General features: G+C 42.5%; 1 protein-coding gene across 1 annotated transcript in view; it reads left to right on the top strand.

The window, feature by feature from the left end:
- Nucleotides 1-624: 624 nt before the first annotated feature.
- The window catches only part of COQ2 (coenzyme Q2, polyprenyltransferase), a 34,517-nt gene continuing 13,837 nt past the window's right edge, over nt 625-21,304 (top strand). Inside the window, exons 1-4 of the mRNA XM_043973099.1 lie at nt 625-900; nt 13,782-13,948; nt 15,864-15,985; nt 19,266-19,351. Of these exons, the coding sequence (XP_043829034.1) occupies nt 669-900; nt 13,782-13,948; nt 15,864-15,985; nt 19,266-19,351 (607 nt within the window). The 5' untranslated portion in view covers nt 625-668. The remainder of the gene's footprint in view (nt 901-13,781; nt 13,949-15,863; nt 15,986-19,265; nt 19,352-21,304) is intronic.

The raw sequence follows: 21,304 nt of genomic DNA, 5'->3' as shown, positions 1-21,304 counted from the left end.
AGAAGTGTTGTTGCCTTGTTCATCTTTTGAAAATACCATGGTGGGGGAGGGGGCGGGGGCAGGGACAGCTAGATGGAGCAGTGGATAAAGCACAGGCCCTGGAGTCAGGAGGACCCGAGTTCAAATCTGGCCTCGGACACTTGACCCTGGGCAGGTCACCTAATCCTCATTACCCCGCAAAAAAAAAAAAAAATGCCACGGAGGGAAACTTGGCACTGTCTGCATGCATGCAAGAAACTGCAGTCCATGCCATCGCAGCTGAAATTTGTGCTAACACCAGAGCATGCAATGGAGAGAGCAGTGAGGCGCGGTGCGATGCAGGCGTGGGGGCAAAGGCGGGGAGGCGGGAGATGGAGGGTGATGCATGGTCAGTCAGCTCGAATCCTGCGGGCACGGATAACGGGCGAGTAAGTCTGGAAAGGAGGGTGACAGAGGGGCAGTTTAATGACCCCCTGCAGTCTGAGCGGGCCAGGGGCAGCGGGAGCCATCCCACAGCAAACGCAGCTCATGATGCACCTGAAAAGCACCTGAAGCCAGGACAACACTCCCCCACCCCCAGCCCCTCCCGACCCCGGGCAGGCAGAGCCTCCCGCGCAGGCGCCCTCCAGCCTGAACACGCCCAGTGACGTCATGCACCGCTCGGGCTGCGGGCCGGCCGCACGCTCGCCATGATGGCCTCGGGCCGCCTCGGGCTGGCCCGAGGATTCCTGGCGGGGTTGCGGCGGCGAGAGTTGGTCGTGCGTGCGGCCTGCGCCGCCACGAGCCCCGGCCGCACTCCCCCGCTCTTCCCTGGGCCCGGCCGTGGGCGCCCGCTGAGCCTGTCTGCGGCTGCCATAGTGGACGCGGCGCCCCGCCCTCTGCAGCCCTATCTGCGCCTTATGAGGCTGGACAAACCCATCGGTGAGCCCGGGGGGCGGGGTGGGCGCGCGGGTCTGAGCCGTGATTGGGTAATCCCTGCTGGAGTGACGTGCCGGACGGGAGGCGTGGGAGGGAGGGAGGGAGCCTAGCTTGGGGTGAAAGGCAGACTGAACGGCTGCAAACGTGGGGAATAGACCGGGGCTGAGCATTTAGAGATAGAAGGGGAGACCCTGCAGAGCGGAGAAGACAGACAGACAGACACACACACATACACACACATACACACACACCCGTATTTGGGGGGGGGGAGGCACTTGGGGTTAAGTGACTTGTCCAGGGTCACACAGCTAGTACGTGTCTGAGGCCGGATTTGAACTCAGGTACTCCTGAATCCAGGGCCGGTGCTTATCCACTGCGCCATACCCTTATTTTTACAGATCAGTCAAGGACAGATCGCAATCTGTCAGACACTGCCGAGGATTTAAAGACTATAGTGAAGAGTCGTGGCAGCTCCCTTTAGTGAAGTTTACCTTAAAGGAGAGGGATAAGATACAAATACAAGTGTAATAGGCAACAATTTTATATGATACATGAATTAGAAAATTACCAAATCAGGTGCTTTGTACTTGGACGGATTAGGGAAGGTGTCATGGAGGAAGGGTGGGTGGATTAGGAAAGGTCACATGGAAGAAATGAGTAACATTGGAGTTGAGTTTTAAGGGATGGGTAGGAATTCATTAGGCAAAGGGGAGTGAGAACATTACAGGCATAGTAAATATGGAGAATTCTGGTGGGATAGGTGCCAAGAGGGAGGAGCTTCCATTAGCTCAAGGGGAATTTCTGTGATACCACAAAAACTTTCAGGTTGATTATCAATATGGTTTCTGAGGGAAACTGGATAGGCCAATGCAACGATAAGAGCATGTGGATATTTTTTTAGGCATTATTTCTGTCTAGGCCTTGGGCCCTAAAAGGGTGACCAGGCCACATGGCATTAAAAAATGGTACAGTGGATAGATTGCTTGGGCTTAGAGTCAAGAAGACCTGAGTTCAAATCCTGAGTCAGGCATTTACTTGTTTTGTGATGGCACAGGTCCTTGTTGTTCAGTCGGGTCTCACTCAAGATACTGTAGTGATGTTCTGTTTCCTTCTCCAGCTCATTTTACGAACAGGATTAAGTGAGCTCAGGGTCATACAGCTAATAAGTGCCTGAGGTCATATTTGAACTCGTGTCCTCTTGACTCTAAATCCTGAGTTCTATCCACTACACCTAGCTGACCATGTGGGCAAGTCACTTCACCTCTATTTGCCTCAGTTTCCTCATCTGTAAAATGGAGATAATAATAATACCTACCTCCCAGGGTAGTGCTTAGGATAAAATGAGATAATATTTTTAAAGCGCTTTGTAAACCTTAAGGCACTATATAAATGCTAGCTGCTTTTTTTTTTTTTTATGGAGAACTGGAATAGGTCTAGATGAAATGCATTAAAAGCAACTTTTTGGGAGCAGCTAGGTGGTACAGTGGATAAAGCACTGGCCCTGGATTCAGGAGCACCTGAGTTCAAATCCAGCCTCAGACACTTGACACTTACTAGCTGTGTGACCCTGGGCAAGTCACTTAACCTTCATTGCCCGTCAAGAAAAACCAAACAAACAAAAAAGCAGCTTTTTTTGAATGCTATAAATCCATATTAAGAAAGAAGCATAGCTCTTTGGACCTTACAGACTTCATAGTTCCCCTATGTGCTGTTGTTGTGAATCGCCTGGGTGTATCCCCATAGGAAGAAAACGTCACCTGACCTGCAACTCCCCTTAGACTGAATTTTTCATCTTCCTCAGATGACAAGGAAAACAAACCAGTGATGACTTTGAGAATAGCTTCTCTGTCCCTTCTAAGGCAAACAAGCCCAACCTTCAAAAAAATAGCCTACCTCTCCTACCAACCTCCCCACTGTCAGCTGTGGCCATTGAGATGCCTCCTGGTGAGGAGGCAGACCCTGCAGACAGCCTTGGTGTATGGTTTGTGTAGGCTTTACCCATTGCTGCTAGTCCTCAGCCCACCTGTAGAGTGGGGAACTGGAGCAGTCTTCTCGGTGGGCTGGGTTTGGGGCTACCTTGATGGCCTGTGGAGCTGTCATACCTGGGGAGAGGGAGCAAGTCATCATTTATACAGATTCTTGGACTGTTGTCGTGGGCCTTGCCGAGTAGCTTGATGGCTAGACCACTAAGGAGAGCCTTCTTCAGAAGAAGAATCAGGGGCGGACCTTTGTTGAGACTGAGAACTGCTGCTTTTATTCAGATGGGCCTTGTCAGCACGCTCACCAGTCCCACAATCCTTTGGCCTAATGGAATAATGCTTTAGATAGGCTCCTCATTTCTGGCCATCCTCTGTTTCCTCTAATGAAAGGACCCATTGGGTCTCCAGTATTACTTACTGTGCAGGAGTGGGCTGAATCCTGCAATACCATATGGTGTTTTTATTTGGTTTATCATTAATGAGGCAGTGGGCCTCATTAAGCATCAAATGGGCTTTTCACAGTCTGGCTTTTGTGGACCCTTCCAATTGCTAAATGGGCTGATTTTCTTGTGGAGAAGCCTTCTGTATACATCCATGCTCAGCTTTCCAAATGGGGTCATTTTTCCAGTTCAGTGCTTTCTTATATCAGTTATAGGGATGTAGGCGTGATTGATTAGAGTGAGAGCAAATTACTGTTCACTGTAACACCAGGATGACATCAGGAAAATTTTTCTGCCCCTAGTCTGGTTCTGTCTGGAGCCATTGGCCTGATATTGAAAATACTAAATGCAGGTACTACCTTTTACCCCAGGAAAAATTTAGAATATCCCCAAATAATCTCTGATGTACTTTTCCCCCTGGATAGTAAATGGGTAAATCATCTCCCTGAGAGCCCAGAAGGGCTTGGCAGTGGAGGGAGAGATAATGGGCCTTCACCTTTGAGAAGTATAAATAACTGCACAGCCTGGGTAAGGAACAATTTAGGTAGAGGGGAGGGTGGGGGGAAGGTGTTGCCCAATTGATCCTTCTGTATAGGCCCTGTTTAAAAGTTGAGGAACAGAGGCAGCTAGGTGGCGCAGTGGATAGAGCACTGGCCCTAGATTCAGGAGGACCTGAGTTCAAATCCGCCCTCAGACACTTAACACTTACTAGCTGTGTGACCCTGGGCAAGTCGCCTCACCCAAAAAAAAAAAAAGTTGAGGAACAGGCAGTAAGGCCCCACCCCCAGGACAATTTGAGTATTATTTAACTCCAGGCCAAAAAATGTGGTTTCACTTGCCTAGAAGTGGATTTCCCCCTGAGAGAGTTGGTAGCCAAAGGAGAAGGAAATAGGAATTGGGTAGTGAAGCAAGGGATGATGGGAGGTTTCATTGCACCCCAAATGACAAGCTAAATTTCAAGCAAGGGGATCACAGAACCTTAGCACCTGCTTCCAGATACCGTTTTAAGCATGTTTGGGACTAGGAGTGCCCTTTTAAGTTCTTCAGGGTCTGGCAGCACGTTCTCTGTGCCTAGTTGTCCTCTTGCTACCAGCTTGACTCCACTGTGACCTTCTGATTGGTTTATGATCTTAGAGGCACCACAAGGGTCCTGACTTGCAGGTGGGGATATTACCTGTGACTGTTCTTTTTCCTTTCTTTAGAGTATGCCTTATAGGTTGTTCCTTATGGGGGTTTTATCTGTTAGTCCAAAAAAAACTGAGGTGCAGGTTATTTACCGTTAGCTATAAAATGTCTCATTTGTGGTCTTGCTATACTAGGACTTCCTAGGGCTTGACTCTTTCTGGCTAGCCAGGCCTTAGGTCCCAAAGGTTTGACTAGGAGTTATTCAGTGATTTAAAGCTTATGCATTGCCCAGAGTCATGAAGACCCAGAACAAAGACAGGCTAAATACATTAATGCCTTTTTTTTCTTTTTTTTTTTGGGGGGGGGGTGAATCCTATTCAGGAAGGGAGTGTAGGTCCTATCTGATGGACTTTTTATTCCCTGCTGTTGTTGTGATTAACATAGGCTTCTGTGCTGTGCTTGGGGCCCTAGAGAGCTGCACCTCTTGAGGTTTTGTGTTTAGTAAGAACTGTGAGACTATCTACTCCCTAGACCTGGTCTCTGCCGATATCCTACTCCGTTTTCTTACATCATTCTCATGTGGTCTCCTCTAGCCCTGCTTCTCTAACTTCACCCTTGTGCAGTTTCCGGTGACATCACTCCATTTCCCATCAGAAGGCTATGCCTGGGCTTTGCTTTTTTCAGTTGTGTCCAGCTCTTCATTGACCCTGTTTGGGGTTTTCTTGGCAGAGATACTGCAATGGTTTGTAATTTCCTTCTCTACCTCATTTTATAGATAAGGGAACTGAGGCAAACAGGTGAAGTGACTTGCCCAGGATCACATAGCTAGTAAATATCTGAGGCCAGATTTGAACTCATGAAGATGAATCTTTTTGACTCTAGGCCTGGTATTCTGTCACCTGCTCCACCTAGCTGCTCCTGTCCCCCCCCCCCATGATTCTTTTTTTTTTTTTTTGGTGAGGCAATTGGGGTTAAGTGACTTGCCCAGGGTCACACAGCTAGTATTAAGTGTCTGAGGCCGGATTTGAACTCAGGTCCTCCTGACTCCAGGGCCGGTGCTCTATCCACTGTGCCATCTAGCTGCCCCTTAAATGATTCTTAAACGATTTCTCCTTGACCTATCTTTCAGCCCAGTTAATTTTCTATAGCAGATTTTCTTCTATTTTTCCAGTCTTTTAAGTTTGTTCTAATTTTAGTTCCTGAATTGGGACCTTGTGCCAGGGCCATGCATCATCCCCTACTACATCCTTGGGTGGGGCAGTTGTCCTGTTTTGTCTCTTCCTTCATCCGCTAAGTTCCTTAGCTGATATTCTCTTCCAGAGTTACCCCTCACTTGCTCCCCACCCCCCATTTTTTTTTTATTTTTAGATTTAGAGTATTAGGCCTTCAGAGCCCTTTTGGTGTCATAGGACAGAGTGCTATGGACCTCCTAGCCCCTGGGCCACTCACTTCTAACTCAGGACTTCTCCCTGCTCTGGCTGCTGCCACTACCTTGGGGTTCCGAGGCCTCTACCCTGGTGCTTTCTAGAATTGAGAGCCCCTGGTTTTTACCGCCTCCAGACCCAGAGTGGTACAAAACTCTCTGTGTTCAATAACTCGCCAGCTAAAAGACGGTCGTCTTGTTTCCCTTCACTGGCAATGAGTTTGCAGGCAGGTTCTTTTCTTCTTGCCTGTGGACTCCATCCTCCCCATAGTTCTCAACATTATTTTCCTGCAGTATAGTTGTGTTAAAAGCAAGAGCTGGTGGACAGCCAGAGTGTGCCACTGGTACCCTGGTGAGGTTTGGAGAAAGTGAGAAAGCCCCCAGCCCTTGGGGTGACCTTCCAGGAGGTCATGGATAAACAGGAGTCTGCAGATTATGTCTGCACCATTAGAAACAACTTCCAAAAGGACGAGATCACATTCATTTGCATGTTTGGATAGCTCTAACCAGATCACCCCTCTTCCAACAAACTCCCCCATGGCCTCTTGTGTGAAATGTCAGCTCTCCTTGGCCTCTCACTACAGCGGCTTCTCCATAACCTCGGATCCCTTGTTTTCCTTTCCTTTTTTTTCTTTTTTATTGATCTATTTGGTTTTTTTGTTTGGTTGTTTTTAGTGAGGCAATTGAGGTTAAGTGACTTGCCCAGGGTCACACAGCTAGTAAGTGTCAAATGTCTGAGGTGGGATTTGAACTCAGGTCCTCCTGAATCCAGGGCCAGTGCTTTACCCACTGCACCATCTAGCTGTCCTCGGCATTTTTTTTTTTTAGTTCCAAAATCTCTCTCCCTCCTTCCCCTCACCCACCCCTTGAGATGGCAATAGAATATTAATAAATGCTTGACTGATATATGTTTATCTAATTTCAAGGGTTCTGTGGAAGTCTTCATAGCATTTATGGTCCTCCCAATATTCTGCAACAGATGTTGATGAATAAGCCGTAATTATTTTCTTGCCTATTGCGAGTGCTGCTAGACCTAGCATCCCATGTGATGTTGTTCCTCATTGTCTCTTGTTTGATCAAACCAACTCCACCTGGCCTAGAAGAACCTGGGAGCCCTCTTCCCAGTGGGTCTGGCTTCTTTTTAGTCAATCAATTTCGTTTATAAACAAGGATATAAAAATGGATTCCATTCCTCAAGTGGTATGTTCACTTGTTGGTCACTGGATAAGGATCTTACTCTTACAGTACCAAGAGCTAAGTTGGTGCTTAGAGACAGGCCCAGAACTGGGATTCATACTTAGCGCTGCTTAAGTCCTCACAGAAGGAAAGGTGGAAACTGTTATGGTGTGCTCAGAATCATGCACTGGGGGTAAAGGAGTATTTGTGTCTGACACAAAGTTTGAGCCAACTCCCCACTTTTGTCTAGAGATCTTTCGGTCCTTTGGGCTACATCACACTGAGCCTCATCAGTCAACAAACATTTATTAAGTACCTGCTGTATGCCAGGCAGTGTACTAACAAAAGCCAAATAAATAAATAAATTAATAATAAAAGCATTAATATGTTCAATCTCAATCTCGACATGCCCTGCCTCTGCCTGTAGACTTCTGGTGATGCAAAATCAAAGCCTGGTCAGTCAGCATGCATTTATTAAGCACCTCCTGTGTGTCAGGCTCTGTGATAATTCTTAAGTACAAAACAAGGGAAAAAACAGTCCCTGCTTGTTGGAAAGTTGTTTTCCGTTTGTGGAACTGAAATCCTCTCCTCTGAAACTTTCACCTTCCGTCCTGCTTCTGTTTTGTGGGACCAAAGCTAACTCCTCTTTTGAAGGATCCTGCAGTGAATATGAGAGACACACACACACACACACACACACACACACACACACACACAGCGAGAAAGAGAGACATTGTTGGTTTGTCACGTATTGAGGATTAATGGGGAAACATGAACAGGATGACAAGGTATGGAGGGGTTGTGGTCTGTGTCAGCACATCCCTCGGTGGCCCTAGGCTGAGCCAAAGGGGGCCTTCAGCTTGAGCTTGCAAATCACCAGAGCTGAAAAGACTGAGCACAGGCTCCCTGTGAAATTGTACCAAAGGCCTGGAGGGAATGGGTTGGAGAGGCACCTGCCCCGATTAAATCACAGATGGTTTGAGGATCTTGAAAGAGTATTTGATTTCATCACCATACTGAATTCTGAGCTCCTCTAGGGCACAGATTGGTTGTTGTTTGTATCCCAGATGCCTCACCCAGAACCTGGCCTATAGTCAGTGATTAATGTTTATTCAGTTTAATTTAATTTAATGATAGGGTTGGTGGGACCTGCTGTTGTACTTGAGGTCATGAGTCTGGAAATCCCATGCTGTCCTTTGAGTGTGTCCCTGGACCTGGGATGTCTTTGCTCACTTCCTGTCTAAATGGATCTTTTCTGTAGTCTCCTCTCCTCCTTGTTACCTGTGCACACCTCAGTCTACATTTGGAATTGTGGAGAGCTGACCAGATGTTACCGCAGGGCCTCCACTCTCTGTCCTCTGCTCAGCGCTTGTCATCTTTGACTTCCCAGAAACATTTGACATTGTTGAACATTTTCTTCTTGACTTTTTTCTACTTCCTTGACACTTTCTCTGGGTTCTCTTGCAAAACTACAGATAAGCCTTTAAAAATCTCAAGGGGTGTTGTGCCAAAAGACCACAAGGTGGAGATAGAGTCCATGAAAGAAACCTTGCAATTTGTGCATTGAGACATGGACCTTGAAGTTTCCAGAGTGAGAAACTAGGACTTTGTTCAATAAAATGTGGAGAAAGAGTATTTCACACATTTATGTGATTCTAAAATGTAGGCAGTCACTAAAACTCTTTTTAGGGGCAGCTAGGTGGCGCAGTGGATAAAACACCAGCCCTGGATTCAGGAGGACCTGAGTTCAAATCCAGCCTCAGACACTTGTCACTTCCTAGCTGTGTGACCCTGGGCAAGTCACTTAACCCTCATTGCCCCACAAAAACAAACAAACAAAAAACCACTTTTTATAAATTATCCATTAAAAAGTGAGAGACTTATAGAATTTTTTAAAATCTTGTGATTAGAAGACAAGTTACATATTTACCTGAGTTCAAGTCTAGCCAGTGTGATCCTGGGCAAGTCACTTAATTTCTGTCTGCCTCAGTTTCCTGATCTATAAAATGAGGATAATAATAGCACCTGCCTCCCAGGGTTGTTGTATCATGGGTGTCATTATACTTTGGGGGGGGGGGGAGGGAAGGCTTCTCCTCTAGAAGTCCAGCCTACAGCTTGGAAGGTCCCCTTGACCCTTAAGAGGGAGGCAGTGGAAGTTGTGGCAGGGGCCAGGGAAGTTGGATCATGGGAAAGCTAAGGGAGCATTTGTTCAAATGTTGTCTCCATGTGGTGTTGTGTCCAAAAAACTCCAAACTGATCACCTGGTGACTGGCTTCTATGAATGAGTGTGAGTCGGTGAGTCAATCAACAAGCATTTCCTGAGTCTGTTATGGGCTAGGCACCACGCTAGGTGAGGGAATTAAAACACACAAGTGAGATAGCCCCTGCCCTTGTATTCTTCCCAAAGTTACAACATATTCACACATAATTAAAAACAGGGTATGTAAGAATAGGTATGCCGTAATTTGGGGTGGGGGGAGACTAGTAACTGAGAGGATCAAGAAAGGTTTCTGGAAGGCAAGAGCGTTTGGGCCGAGCCTCCAAGACAGCTCGAGGTTCCCACAAGTGTGGGTGAGGAGATTGAGCACTTTGGGAAGGAAGTGAGTGACCTGTGCAGAGGTACCATGTGGGCGATGAGATGTTGAGGCTGGGGAACAGCCAGCTCGGCCAGCGTCAGAGTGCACGAGGGGAGTGATGTGTGGTTGGCATGGTGTGGTTCTATGGGCGAGACTGGTCAGAGCGGCTGCTTTTAGGGTTTAGATGGTCCAGAGGACTGGAGCTTGAACCATTGGCATGGCATCCTTGTTACCTGTGGTATAAAGAGCCCAGAACGTGGGGAGTTGGTGTTCCCGAGGCTTGGCAGAATTCCTGCTGCTGTTTCTACCCAGCTCTTCTGCCCTGGAAAGTTCAGAGGCTGAGCGGGGCAACGTCGAATTAAATGAGTTCATTGTGTACTTAGTTCATTCGTTCCTGGAAAGGTGGATGGGGGCCGATTGTAAAGGGCGTCCGATGCCCCAGAGAGCAGGCTGTGTTTTATCCCAGATGCAGTAGGGACCCCTGGAGCTTCTGAAGCATCCGAGACAGTTGTCTGGAGGATGGAGTCAATAGAGGGGTGAGCTGGATGCAAGCTAAGTAGGAGCTTGTCATGGGCCAGGGCAGGCTGGGCTGCTCTTCAGGTGGCCCTTTGGAAAGACCCAGACCCACATTCAGCTAAAGAGGATGCTTCTTAGGGGCTTTCTAGTTTGTGCAGCAGCTGCATCCCCGCATGAAATTGTGGTAAAGAACTGGTTTATTCCTAGTTTCCAGTAATTCAGTTGAACGTTTCTGTGTGGTGAAGACTTACATAAGGAGAGAGGCAGTTTGATGTGGAAAGAATCCTTTAGACTTTGGGAGTTCAGTGTCTTACTTGCCATGAAACTTGGAGAAAGTCACTTATCTTCTCAACCTTGGCTTTTTGATCTAAAAAATGGGGAAAAGAATAGGCTGGCTAGTTACTTCACCTGGTTATTGTGTGGAAAGTATTTCAAAGCAGTCTGAACTGTTATTATTAAGGAGAAATCATAGAATCACAGACTTCAGTTATAAAGGCCCTCAGCAGTCATCTAGCCTAATTATTTTGTCAACAATTATGAATCATCCTTTCATGCACCTTTGGGGTGACTAGGTGAGCTTTGTTGCCATGGAGACCAGTGAAGACTGTCTGCAACCAAAAGAAATTCAAAGAAAGTCACAGAGTAGAGCCAACCTCATAAAACTAATCATAAAAACATACTGGTAAATGAAACACACCATCTGGGATGGTCAGTATGGATATTTGCTTTGCTCAACTATGTGTATTTGTTATAATGATTTTGTGTCCCCCTCCTCCCCCCCACCCCCGGGAGAGTGGGAAGGAGAAAAAATAAATACATGATGATTTTTTAAATTTAAAAAAGCATACTGTATTCAGCAAATTTTAATGTTATTTTGTCAAGCGAGATATCTTGCTTCTTACTTCTTCATTGGTTTCAGAGAAGGGATTTTTAAGAGTCTACCCTTGGGGAGCTATATTTGCATGCCTGGAATAAAAAAGGGTACACAGCATATTGTGGGCCAGGCCTAACTCAGGCCAATTCAACAATTTGGACCCAAGGATTCAGGGAACTTAAAATGGAATAAAAAGAACTTTACTGATGATAAAAGATAAAAATATACAACTCCTTTTAAAAGGAATTTCAAAGACCTAACAAGATAATAATTTAGATAAAAAACAGTTCTGCTGTCATATTTGCTATGACAACCAGCCGTGCCAAATCAGGAAGGTATTCCCTACAGGGCAATAAGAGTTCTGGTAAAATCTCCAACTCCCCAAAGCCTGGACCTTTTACACAGCAGGTGGCAAGGAAGCCGAGCATCCTCCTCCTAGCTCCTTAAAGGACCAACCTAGCCAATGTAAGATGTGCACTTCTGCTACTGCTCAGAGAAAGATTGCTCTAGGGAGAGACAGTCAGAATGTAATTAGGTCTTTGAGTGTAGAAATGCTGCACCAGGTTTTAGAAGTGTTTTCTATAGCAGCAGGGACACAAAATCCATCCAGCAACAGAACTTTAGGCCTCAGTGTTTTCTCATTCTTCTCCATTGTTGCTTAAGTGATATTTTTTTCTTCTCTTTGTTTTGTTCTCTACTTTCTATTAACCCTGCGAGGATAAATTAAGATGAAAAAATTACATTTGAATTGTAGAGAAATACAGGCTTACAAAAATCAATCCACAAATATTTATTAAACACCTACTATATTGTGAGCACTGAGCATACAGATAGGATGAATGAAACAGTCCCCATTCACAAGCAACTTACATTCCAATAGAGAGGACAGTATATAAGTATAAACAGAATAAACATAAAGAGAATAAATCATTGTATTGTTTTAGTGGTGTCCAACTCTTCTTCATCCCATTTAGGGTTTTCTTGGCAGAGATATTGAAGTGGTTTGTCATTGCCTTCCCCAACTCATTTTATAAATGAGGAACTCAGGCAGACGAGGCTAAGTGACTTATCCAAGGTTACATAGCTAGAGAGTGTCTACGGCCAGATTTGAACTCAAGAAAATGAGTCTTCTTGATTCTAAGCCCAGTTGTCTATCCACTGGACCACTTAGCAGCCTAAAAAGAGAGTAAATAAATACCAGAGAGTTAAATCCAAAGAAATTTGGAAGGGAGGACAGGAGTGGTTGGACCAATCAGAAAAGGCTTTATGGAGAAGGTGGTCCCTAAGATGGAAGAGAGGAATTCTTTGAGGTGGAGGTGAGGAAAGGGTACATTCCAGGCATGGGGGACACATTGAAATAAATGCAGCTTTCAGATTGTTCAGGCACGAACAATCTTTTTCAAAGAATAGTGCTATAATGCGGCTTTTGTATGTCAAAGAGTCTTTCAAAAATATCTAGAAATTTAACCTATATAAATAAGTTTAGAAAGAAAATTTCAAAATTCTTCACATATGTATAAAACCTTTAATTTTTCATGGGAAAAACTTTCAGAAAACCAGGGAAAGAGAAAGCTGAGAAAGAAAACTATGGGGTCAATAATGAATAGTGGTACCAAAAAATTAACTAAAATATTAACAAAGAGGGTATAGCAATATTTTCAGAAGATTAATCATTGGGTCTATCTTAGATTTATACCAGACATGTAGGAATGATTCAATGTTTATAAAACTAAAGAGGTAATAATTGATCATATTGATGACAATTAAACCATACGATTACATCAGCACAAGCACACTTCACTTTATTGCACTTTGCAGATATTGTAGGGGGTTGGGGTTTTGTTTCTATTTTAATTTTTTTTTTTTACAAATTGAAGGTTTGTGGCAACCCCTGCATCAAGTAAATATTGCCACCGTTTTTCCAACAGCATATGCTCACATCATGTGTCTGTGTCATATTATGGTAATTCTCCCAATTTTTCAAAATTTTTCATTATTATCATACCTCTGATCAGCATGATATTATTGTAATTATTTGGAGATGCCACAAATTGCACCCATATAAGACTGCTGTCTTATCTTAAGAAATTGCCATAGCCACCCCAGCCTTCAACAAACAAACACCACCTTGATTAGTCAGTAGCCATCAACACTGAGGCAAGACCCTCCACCAACAAAAAGATTATGACTTGCTGAAGGCTCAGATGATGGTTAGTATTTTTTAGCAATAAAGTATCTTTAGTTAAGGTATAGACACTCTTTTTTAAAGACATAATATTATTGCACACTTAATAGATTACAGTATAGTGTAAACATGACTTTTATATACACTTTGAAACTAAAATATTCATGTGACTTGCTTTACCGAAATATTTGCTTTACTGGTGCTTGTCTGGAACCAAACTCACAGTATCTCCAAGGCATGCCTGTAAAAATAGAGAACTCCTTCAACAATAAAACACTCATTTATGTTGAAAAGGAGATTACTAACAATAACTAGAATATAACTGTCTTTATTATGACAAACAGTATTTGTCTAAAGCCAAGAGCTAGCATTATTTGTAATAGTGAAATGCTACACACCTTTCTAGGAAGACCAGAGATAAAGCGATGGTGTCCATTGTCACCAGTTTTATTGGATAGCGTTCTAGAAGTGCGTCTGCCACCCTAATGGAGGCAGTACCCATAGCAGTGAAATCACAGTCTATTTAGAGTATCAGAATGATGTAGTTACTCCTTTTAATTTGTAATTTTTGCCTCTCTGATTTGTTTTAGGAACCTGGCTGTTATATTTGCCCTGTACCTGGAGTATTGGCTTGGCAGCAGAGCCAGGCTGTTTTCCTGACTGGTATATGTTGTCCCTTTTTGGCACTGGAGCGATTCTGATGCGGGGAGCCGGCTGTACAATTAATGACATGTGGGATCAGGACTATGATAAAAAGGTAAAGAAAGCTTTCCTAAATATTACCATAAGAGTTATAGCTTCATTAAGTTTTATAGATTGATATAAAGGAATTTACACATGTAGAATATTCAGTAGTGCTATAAATACAGAATGCCTTCAGAGCCCTAACTATGAATGAAAAAGGAAGTACTCAAAATGAAACATTTTATTTTATTTTTATGTAAAACATTATATTAGTCATATTGTATAAGAAGATTTGAATAATGGAGAGGGGGGAGGGAGGGGAGAAATGAAGAAAAATTTGAAACTAGACATCTTATAAAAACAAATGTCTAAAATTATCTTTTAATGTAACTGGAAAATAATAAAATATCTATATGGGAGAAAAAAGAAAACTTGAATAAAAGGGAAAAAATGAACATTGAAAATAGTTTCAGTATATGTTCAGTCAACATCAGTTCTTTGGAGGTAGATAGTATGCTTCATCATGAGTCCTTTGGGATTGTCTTGGATCATTGTATTACCGAGAATAGTTAAGTCAATCACAGTTCTTCATCAAACAATATTGCTGTCACTGTGCACAACTTTCTCCTGGTTCTGTTCACTTCACTATACATCATTTCATATAAGTCTTTCCAGGCCTTTCTGAAATCATCCTGCTTATCATTTCTTTATAGCACAATAATAGTCCATCACCATCATATACCACAATTTGTTTAGCCATTCCTCAGTGGATGGGCATTCCTTAAAAACATCTTTTCCTTCTCTGTAATCTAATAAAAATCAGCCAAAGTTTGTTTTATTTTTCTAAAAATGTGCATATTCAGAAATAGTCTGTGTTTTGATGTGAAATGTGAAATTCAGAGACTAGCCATGGTAAGGTTTTTTTTTTTAGTACTTTTCCCCCTGCATCCTTTGTCTTTTGACTCAATGGGAACTATCCCCCAAAACTCCAGCCTTTTGGCATATGCAAAAAGTGCTGAGTATAGAACAATATTATCCATGAATACAGTCATTTAAGTGATGCAAATCATACCTTTTCTTGCACAAATTATACCTATTTCAAAAGGATCCATTTTTGGCATTTGACCCAAGATAGTCATCATGACTGACCAACTTCAGATAAACTGCTTGCTAATTCAAAAAAGAAAGATTAGTGAGTAGTGATGACAGGGATACTTTCTTTCTCCGGCTATACTGGGAAGAATAATTTTTTAACTTTTCATTTTGTAGGAGAAAAAAAAAGTTAAATTCTGTTTACCCAAATAACATCTGTGTCTCTTTTTATACTTAACAATCGCTTTGCAACTGCTCTTTGGGTATAGATTCGGGTTACCTTATTTAGACTTGGGCAAAGATTATCCTCAGGTAGCCTTGCAGAAATCTTTTTGCATACTCACATCAACAATATCTTACCTTTACCCTTGAAGGAGTCGTTATAACATTAGTTTTGTGCTGCTCCAAAAGTCTGTTGATATGATAGCAATTTAATCCAAATTTCATTCCATCTTCTTATGCCTAAGTGTCCCCAGTATTCTTAATACTTTTTTTTTTTTTTTGGTGGGGCAATGGGGGTTAAGTGACTTGCCCAGGGTCACACAGCTAGTAACTGTCAAGTGTCTGAGACCGGATTTGAACTCAGGTACTCCTGAATCCAGGGCCAGTGCTTTATCCACTGCGCCACTTAGCTGCCCCCTGTCCCCAGTATTCTTAACCCACTTACTTTCTGTCCCCTGGTTAGTGTATGGGAATTGAACTATATGTATGAGAAAGTGAGCAGTTGGTACATAAGTTTTATAGGGATTTTTGTGGAGAAGGGACGAATGAGGTGATGTTTGTTTCTTGATTGTGTTTTTTCCAATCTGAATTACTGGTTCTTGACCGTATGTCAAATATTGGGTTTTATCTTTGCATGGGGCTTTTAGTAAAGGATCTGATTTTTCTGTGTGAAGGTTACGAGGACGGCAAATCGACCAATAGCTGCTGGAAAGATTTCAACTTTTCAATCTTTGGTTTTCCTTGGAGGACAACTGAGCTTGGCACTGTGTGTACTCCTGTGTCTGAATTATTACAGGTACATTTCATATGCATTTCCCAAACTAAGTCTGTTATTTGAAACTTGAAAAATAGTGAGATAAAGCTGGTTTATTTATACCCCTAAGTATACTTTCTGGCCACACAGCCAGTATACAGACATTATTGTTTTTCTTGACAGTGACCTTAGGTAAAGTGAGAGGTAAACTCAGAGCATTTCATAGTCCTTGTGGTTATTTGATATACTTAGAAATGCTAGCTATAGCAATTAGACAAGGGAAAAAAGCAATTGAGGGAACAAACATAGGAAAAGAGGAGACAAAATTATTTCTGCAGGTGATGTGGTTTACTTAGAAACCCCTACAGAGTCGATGAAAAACTCAATTGAAACAATGATTTTAATAAAGTAGCATGATTAAAAATAAACTGAGAAAAATCATTATTTTTTTGGTTTATTACAAAACCCTGCAGGAAGAGATATATGAAGAAATTCCACTTAAAATAACTACAGAACACATAAAATACCTAGAAGTTAACCTACCAAGATATACTCAGGACTTATAGTAATATAACTACCATGCAGTCTTTTAGAAAAAAATGAAAATTTGAGTCATTGAAGAGCTGTTCATTGTTGGGCCATGCCAATGTAATAAAAATGATGGTACTACATAAACTCATGTCGTTTTAGTGGTATACTAATGAAACTTCAGAGGGAATGTTTAAAGAACTTGATGAAATAATAACAAAAATTGATCTCAAGGCATGGCTCTTATTATATATGTATATCCATTCTCTATAAGTCTTTGACTTTTGTTTGATAGTTTCTATTAATTTTTTCCCATTCAACAGCTTTTCTCCTTATTCAAGCTTCATTGATTTTGTTCTTACAAAAGCTTTTTAATTGTATGTAATTGGAAGTAGCTATTATATCTTTTATTATCACCTTTATCCTTTGTTTGTGAGAAAAACCCATGTGCTTGGGATAACTCAAAAGTCTAGAGATGTAAATTTAGGTGTCTTCCTTCTGTTGTAATGACTGTCCATGAAAGTTCCTTGAAGAACATAGCTTTTGTGTTAAACAGATACTTTAACTGCTAAGCTGAGTTGATCCATGCTATGCTGTACTAGGCATGGCATCTCAGCCAAACTAATCAATATGCTGGGTGACTTCCTTCATTCTCTGCTTCCATGATGTTCCTCGGCTCAACTGGAATTACTCCTCAACAACTGTAGTATGTATAACTTCCATATTTCAGGTTTAGCTGATGAGTTCTGAAATCCTTTTATTTCTCTCTCTCTTTTTCTCCTCTTATCTTTCTAGGTTCTCTTTGCAAATAACCACACCTTACCTTGTGGCTAGTGATTCAGTTCTCATTTCCTTCTATAAACATAAATTACATCTGTCCCACAATCATATCATAGTTCTAGCATTCATATCTTTCCAGTATTTTACAAATTGTTCCATTCAGAATAAACAACAGTTTCACAACTTCAAGAAGTGATTGCTTCAGCAACTTTTTCTCTTAGAATTCTAAGCAGATTAAACTCAGCCATAAACTACCCCATGTGAAAGGTCAGCGCGTTAAAGAGATGTTGCCACGCCATTCTGATTTCCGACATCTTGGAAGGTGGCTTCCATTTGCATGACCATCCATATTGATGCTGCTTCCTTTTTCTCTATCAGTCTTTCTGAACCATTTGGAATACACAGCACACCTGTACCTCTAAGGACTCGGTACTTTTATACCTTTTATTTATAGGGAGTAGACAAGAAGAAAGTACTGTCTTCTTTTGTTTGTTTCTAATAGTGTCACTGAGGCTGAGGCACAGAGTATTGTAGTGACTTGCTCTCTCGTCTCTTGGCCAAGGGTTAGCTGCAGAGACAGAACTTAGGCCTTGACTCAGTTAATCCCTTTATGTGAATGAGAAAGCGACTTGCTTTCAACAATGACAAAAAGGGTAAATCCCAAGGAATCATTTTTGTGGTACATTTTAGACTTGCAAGGCCTGCAGGATATTCATCAACCAAACGAAAACAACATTCTGCAGAGGGCTTCCTGGATCATTAAGATCTCCCGTAAAGGGGGCAGCTAGGTGGTGCAGTGGATAGAGCACCGGTCCTGGAGTCAGGAGGACCTGGGTTCAAATCCAGCCTCAGACACTTGACACTGACTAGCTGTGTGACCTTGGGCAAGTCACTTAACCCCAATTGCCTCCAAAAAAAAAAAAAGAAAAGAAAAGAAAAAGAAGATCTCCCGTAAAGCAAATCAGGGATTCTTCAACTTTCTCATTCAGAGATGGATCTCTTGGGCAGGCCAATGAAGCCCCTGTGTAGGCTCCTCAGAATCATGTCTTTAAAGGGAAAAAAAATAAAAAAACATAGGATGACGGAGGAAATCAAAGGCTAATGAAGAGAAAGGTATCATTTCTCCCCCACCCAACTTCACAGATTCTCTGAAATCTGTCCATGAACTCCTGGGTGATCTGTGGACTCCAGTTAAGAACCATTGATATGAAATAACAACAGCAGCAGCAGCTAATGTGTATGTGGTACCGATCATGTGCCAGGCTCTGTGCTAAGCACTGTACAAGTGTTATCTCCTTTGATCCTTATAACAACCCTAGGAGGGAGGTGGTATTTTTATCCCTACCTTACAGTTGAGGAAACTGAGGAAGACATGGGTTAAGTGACTTGCCCAGGGTCACTCAGCAAATAAGTGTCTGCAGCAGGATTTGAACTCAAATCTTTCCAAATCGAGATCCAGTGCTCTAATCCCTAGCTTCTTAAACTGTGGGTCATGACCCCATCCGGGGTGGCATAACTGAATATGGGGGTCGCAAAAAATCTGGCAGCAGTAAAAGGTGATGTACACCTATTTTATATACCGGTGTGCCTGGGGTTGCATAAACATTTCTCAGGCGAAAATGGGTTGTGAGTGGGAAAAGGTCAAGAAGCCGTGCTCCAATCACCGCACCACCATTGTCCTCATGGCCTTGGCTTCCTTTTGATTCTTCTCCACAGACCTCTCAGTTACCATACATTTGAGTGTGGCTTATATTCAGCTAAGGTGACTTAATGCAAAAAAAGGGCTGCTCGGTTTTGGGACTCTGGCAGCATCTTCTCCCACCTCCAGTGCCCTGGGAAAACTCAGGAACCAGCCAGAGCACTTCCCACGCTTGAGAATCGCTCGGAAAGGGAATGGTCACCGGTGACTGACTGCTCCTCTTGCTCCCTCTAAGTTCATTGTAGTATTTAGCCGTCCCCAAGAACTGTATCAGATGATCCATGTGTGACCTCTCTAATTTTCTCTTCATTTCAGTATAGCCCTGGGAGCTGCATCATTGTCTTTGGTGGTCATTTATCCTCTGATGAAAAGAATTACTTACTGGCCACAGTTAGCCTTGGGTGAGCTTGAAAATGCTTGTTATTACTCATTGTCTTGTAAAAATGTTTTATTGATGTGCTTCCCTTCCCTTTCCTTTCTTCTTTCCTTCCTTTTCTTCCCATCTTTCTTTTCTTCCCTTTCCTTTCTTTTCCTTCCTTCTTTCTTTCCTTCTCTTCTTTTCTTCCTCCTCTCTCCTCTCTCTCTCTCCCTTCCTTCCTTCCCCCTTTTTAGCACAACCCCATCCCCCACTACAATTGGAATCCTTTCCTCACAAAGAGTAGATGTAGTTGAATAAAACCAATCAGCGCATTGGTCCCATCTGAAAACACATCTCATTCTGCCCCTCTAGTCTTCCTCCTCTTCAGTAAGAGTGGGTTCACATGTTTCATCATATGTCTTCTGAAGACTTCCCTTGCTGTAGACTTTCAGAGTTGCTTTCCTTCACACGATGCTGGTCCTCTTGTAAATTGTTTTCCTGGTTCTGCTTATTTTACTCTGTATCTGTTTATAGAAGTCTTCCCAGCTTTCTCTTTATCCATCATTTTTGTCATTTCTTACATAAGATCCTAAGATCATAGGTCTATTTGTTTGTTTGTTTGTTTTGTTTTGCAGGGCAATGAGGGTTAAGTGACTTGCCCAGGGTCACACAGCTAGTAAACGTCAAGTGTCTGAGGCTGGATTTGAACTCAGATCCTCCTGAATCCAGGGCCGGTGCTTTATACACTGCACCACCTAGCTGCCCCAATCATAGGTTTAATTAAAGCTGGAAGAGAGCTAGAGGCCATCTAGTCCTACCCCTCCATTTTACAAATGAGGAAACTAAGTCCTAGAGAAGCTGATTAACTTACCAAGGTCCTTCAAGTGGTCAGTGACATAGGCAGGATTTGAATCCAGATCTTCTGACTCTGTCGTACCAGGTTGTTTCGGTATTCCATTATATTCATATAACAATTTATAATGGATCTAAGGATGAGAAAATCACCCCAAATTAAAGGCAAGGTATTTTAAAACATATTTTTTTGTCTTTAAAGAGTGATTTACCAGATTTGTTAAGTAATTTAAAATACCCTAAACCAGGGATTCTTAATCTTATTTTGTCACGAACCTCATTGGCAGTCTGCCTAAAGTCTATGAATCCTTTCTCAGAATAATGTTTTTAAATGCATAAATTAAAATATGTTTTGCATTACAAAAGAAACCAATTTCATTGAAATAATTTATCAAAGCGGAAACATTAAAAAAATCAACAAGTTTATGGACCCCTAAGTTACTGTTGGTGCCCTCAAGTTTTCAAATGGAATTTTTAAAAAATTCAAAGTATTGGGGGCAGCTAGATAGTGCAGTGGATAAAGCACTGGCCCTGGATTCAGGAGGACCTGAGTTCAAATTTGGCCTCCGACATTTGACACTTACTAGCTGTGTGACCCTGGGCATGTCACTTAACCCTCATTGCCCTGCCCCCCCCCAAAAAAAATCAAAGTGTTGGAATATATTTGGAGGAAAAATTGCAAATTTGAGCTCACCTCCTTCAAAAAATTTCTTATATTTCTTCCTTAAGTTAGCCACCTTGGAGAATAGGGAAATCGGGGCAACCAGAACCCTGTATCCTGAGGTGGATCTTGCCACTTGTATAGTGCAGTCAAGGAATGATGGTTTGGACCCTAAGGATAATCCCAAGGGAGGGCTTACAGGAATCCCTGTTTCAGGGGCTGGTCTATGTTCATTGTCTAGGTTACCACCCAAGAAAACAGAGGCTTGCAAAGGTAGACAAGCAGGTTAGGGCAGGAAGCTTTTTTTTTTTGTCTTTTAACCTTGTAAATAGAGGACTTTCTTTGGAGAATTCTATATGAATACAATACATTGAACATTTTCAACGTCTTTCCGTTTTTATTCCCCCTTCTCTCCCAGAGTGAGCCTTCACTCTGGCATGGCTGGGTCATTTTCCATCAGAATGAGAAACTACACATTATAGT

The sequence above is a fragment of the Dromiciops gliroides genome, chromosome 6, assembly GCF_019393635.1.
Source record: "Dromiciops gliroides isolate mDroGli1 chromosome 6, mDroGli1.pri, whole genome shotgun sequence".
Lineage (NCBI taxonomy): Eukaryota > Metazoa > Chordata > Mammalia > Microbiotheria > Microbiotheriidae > Dromiciops > Dromiciops gliroides.
This window is presented reverse-complemented; position numbering and strand designations above follow the sequence as displayed.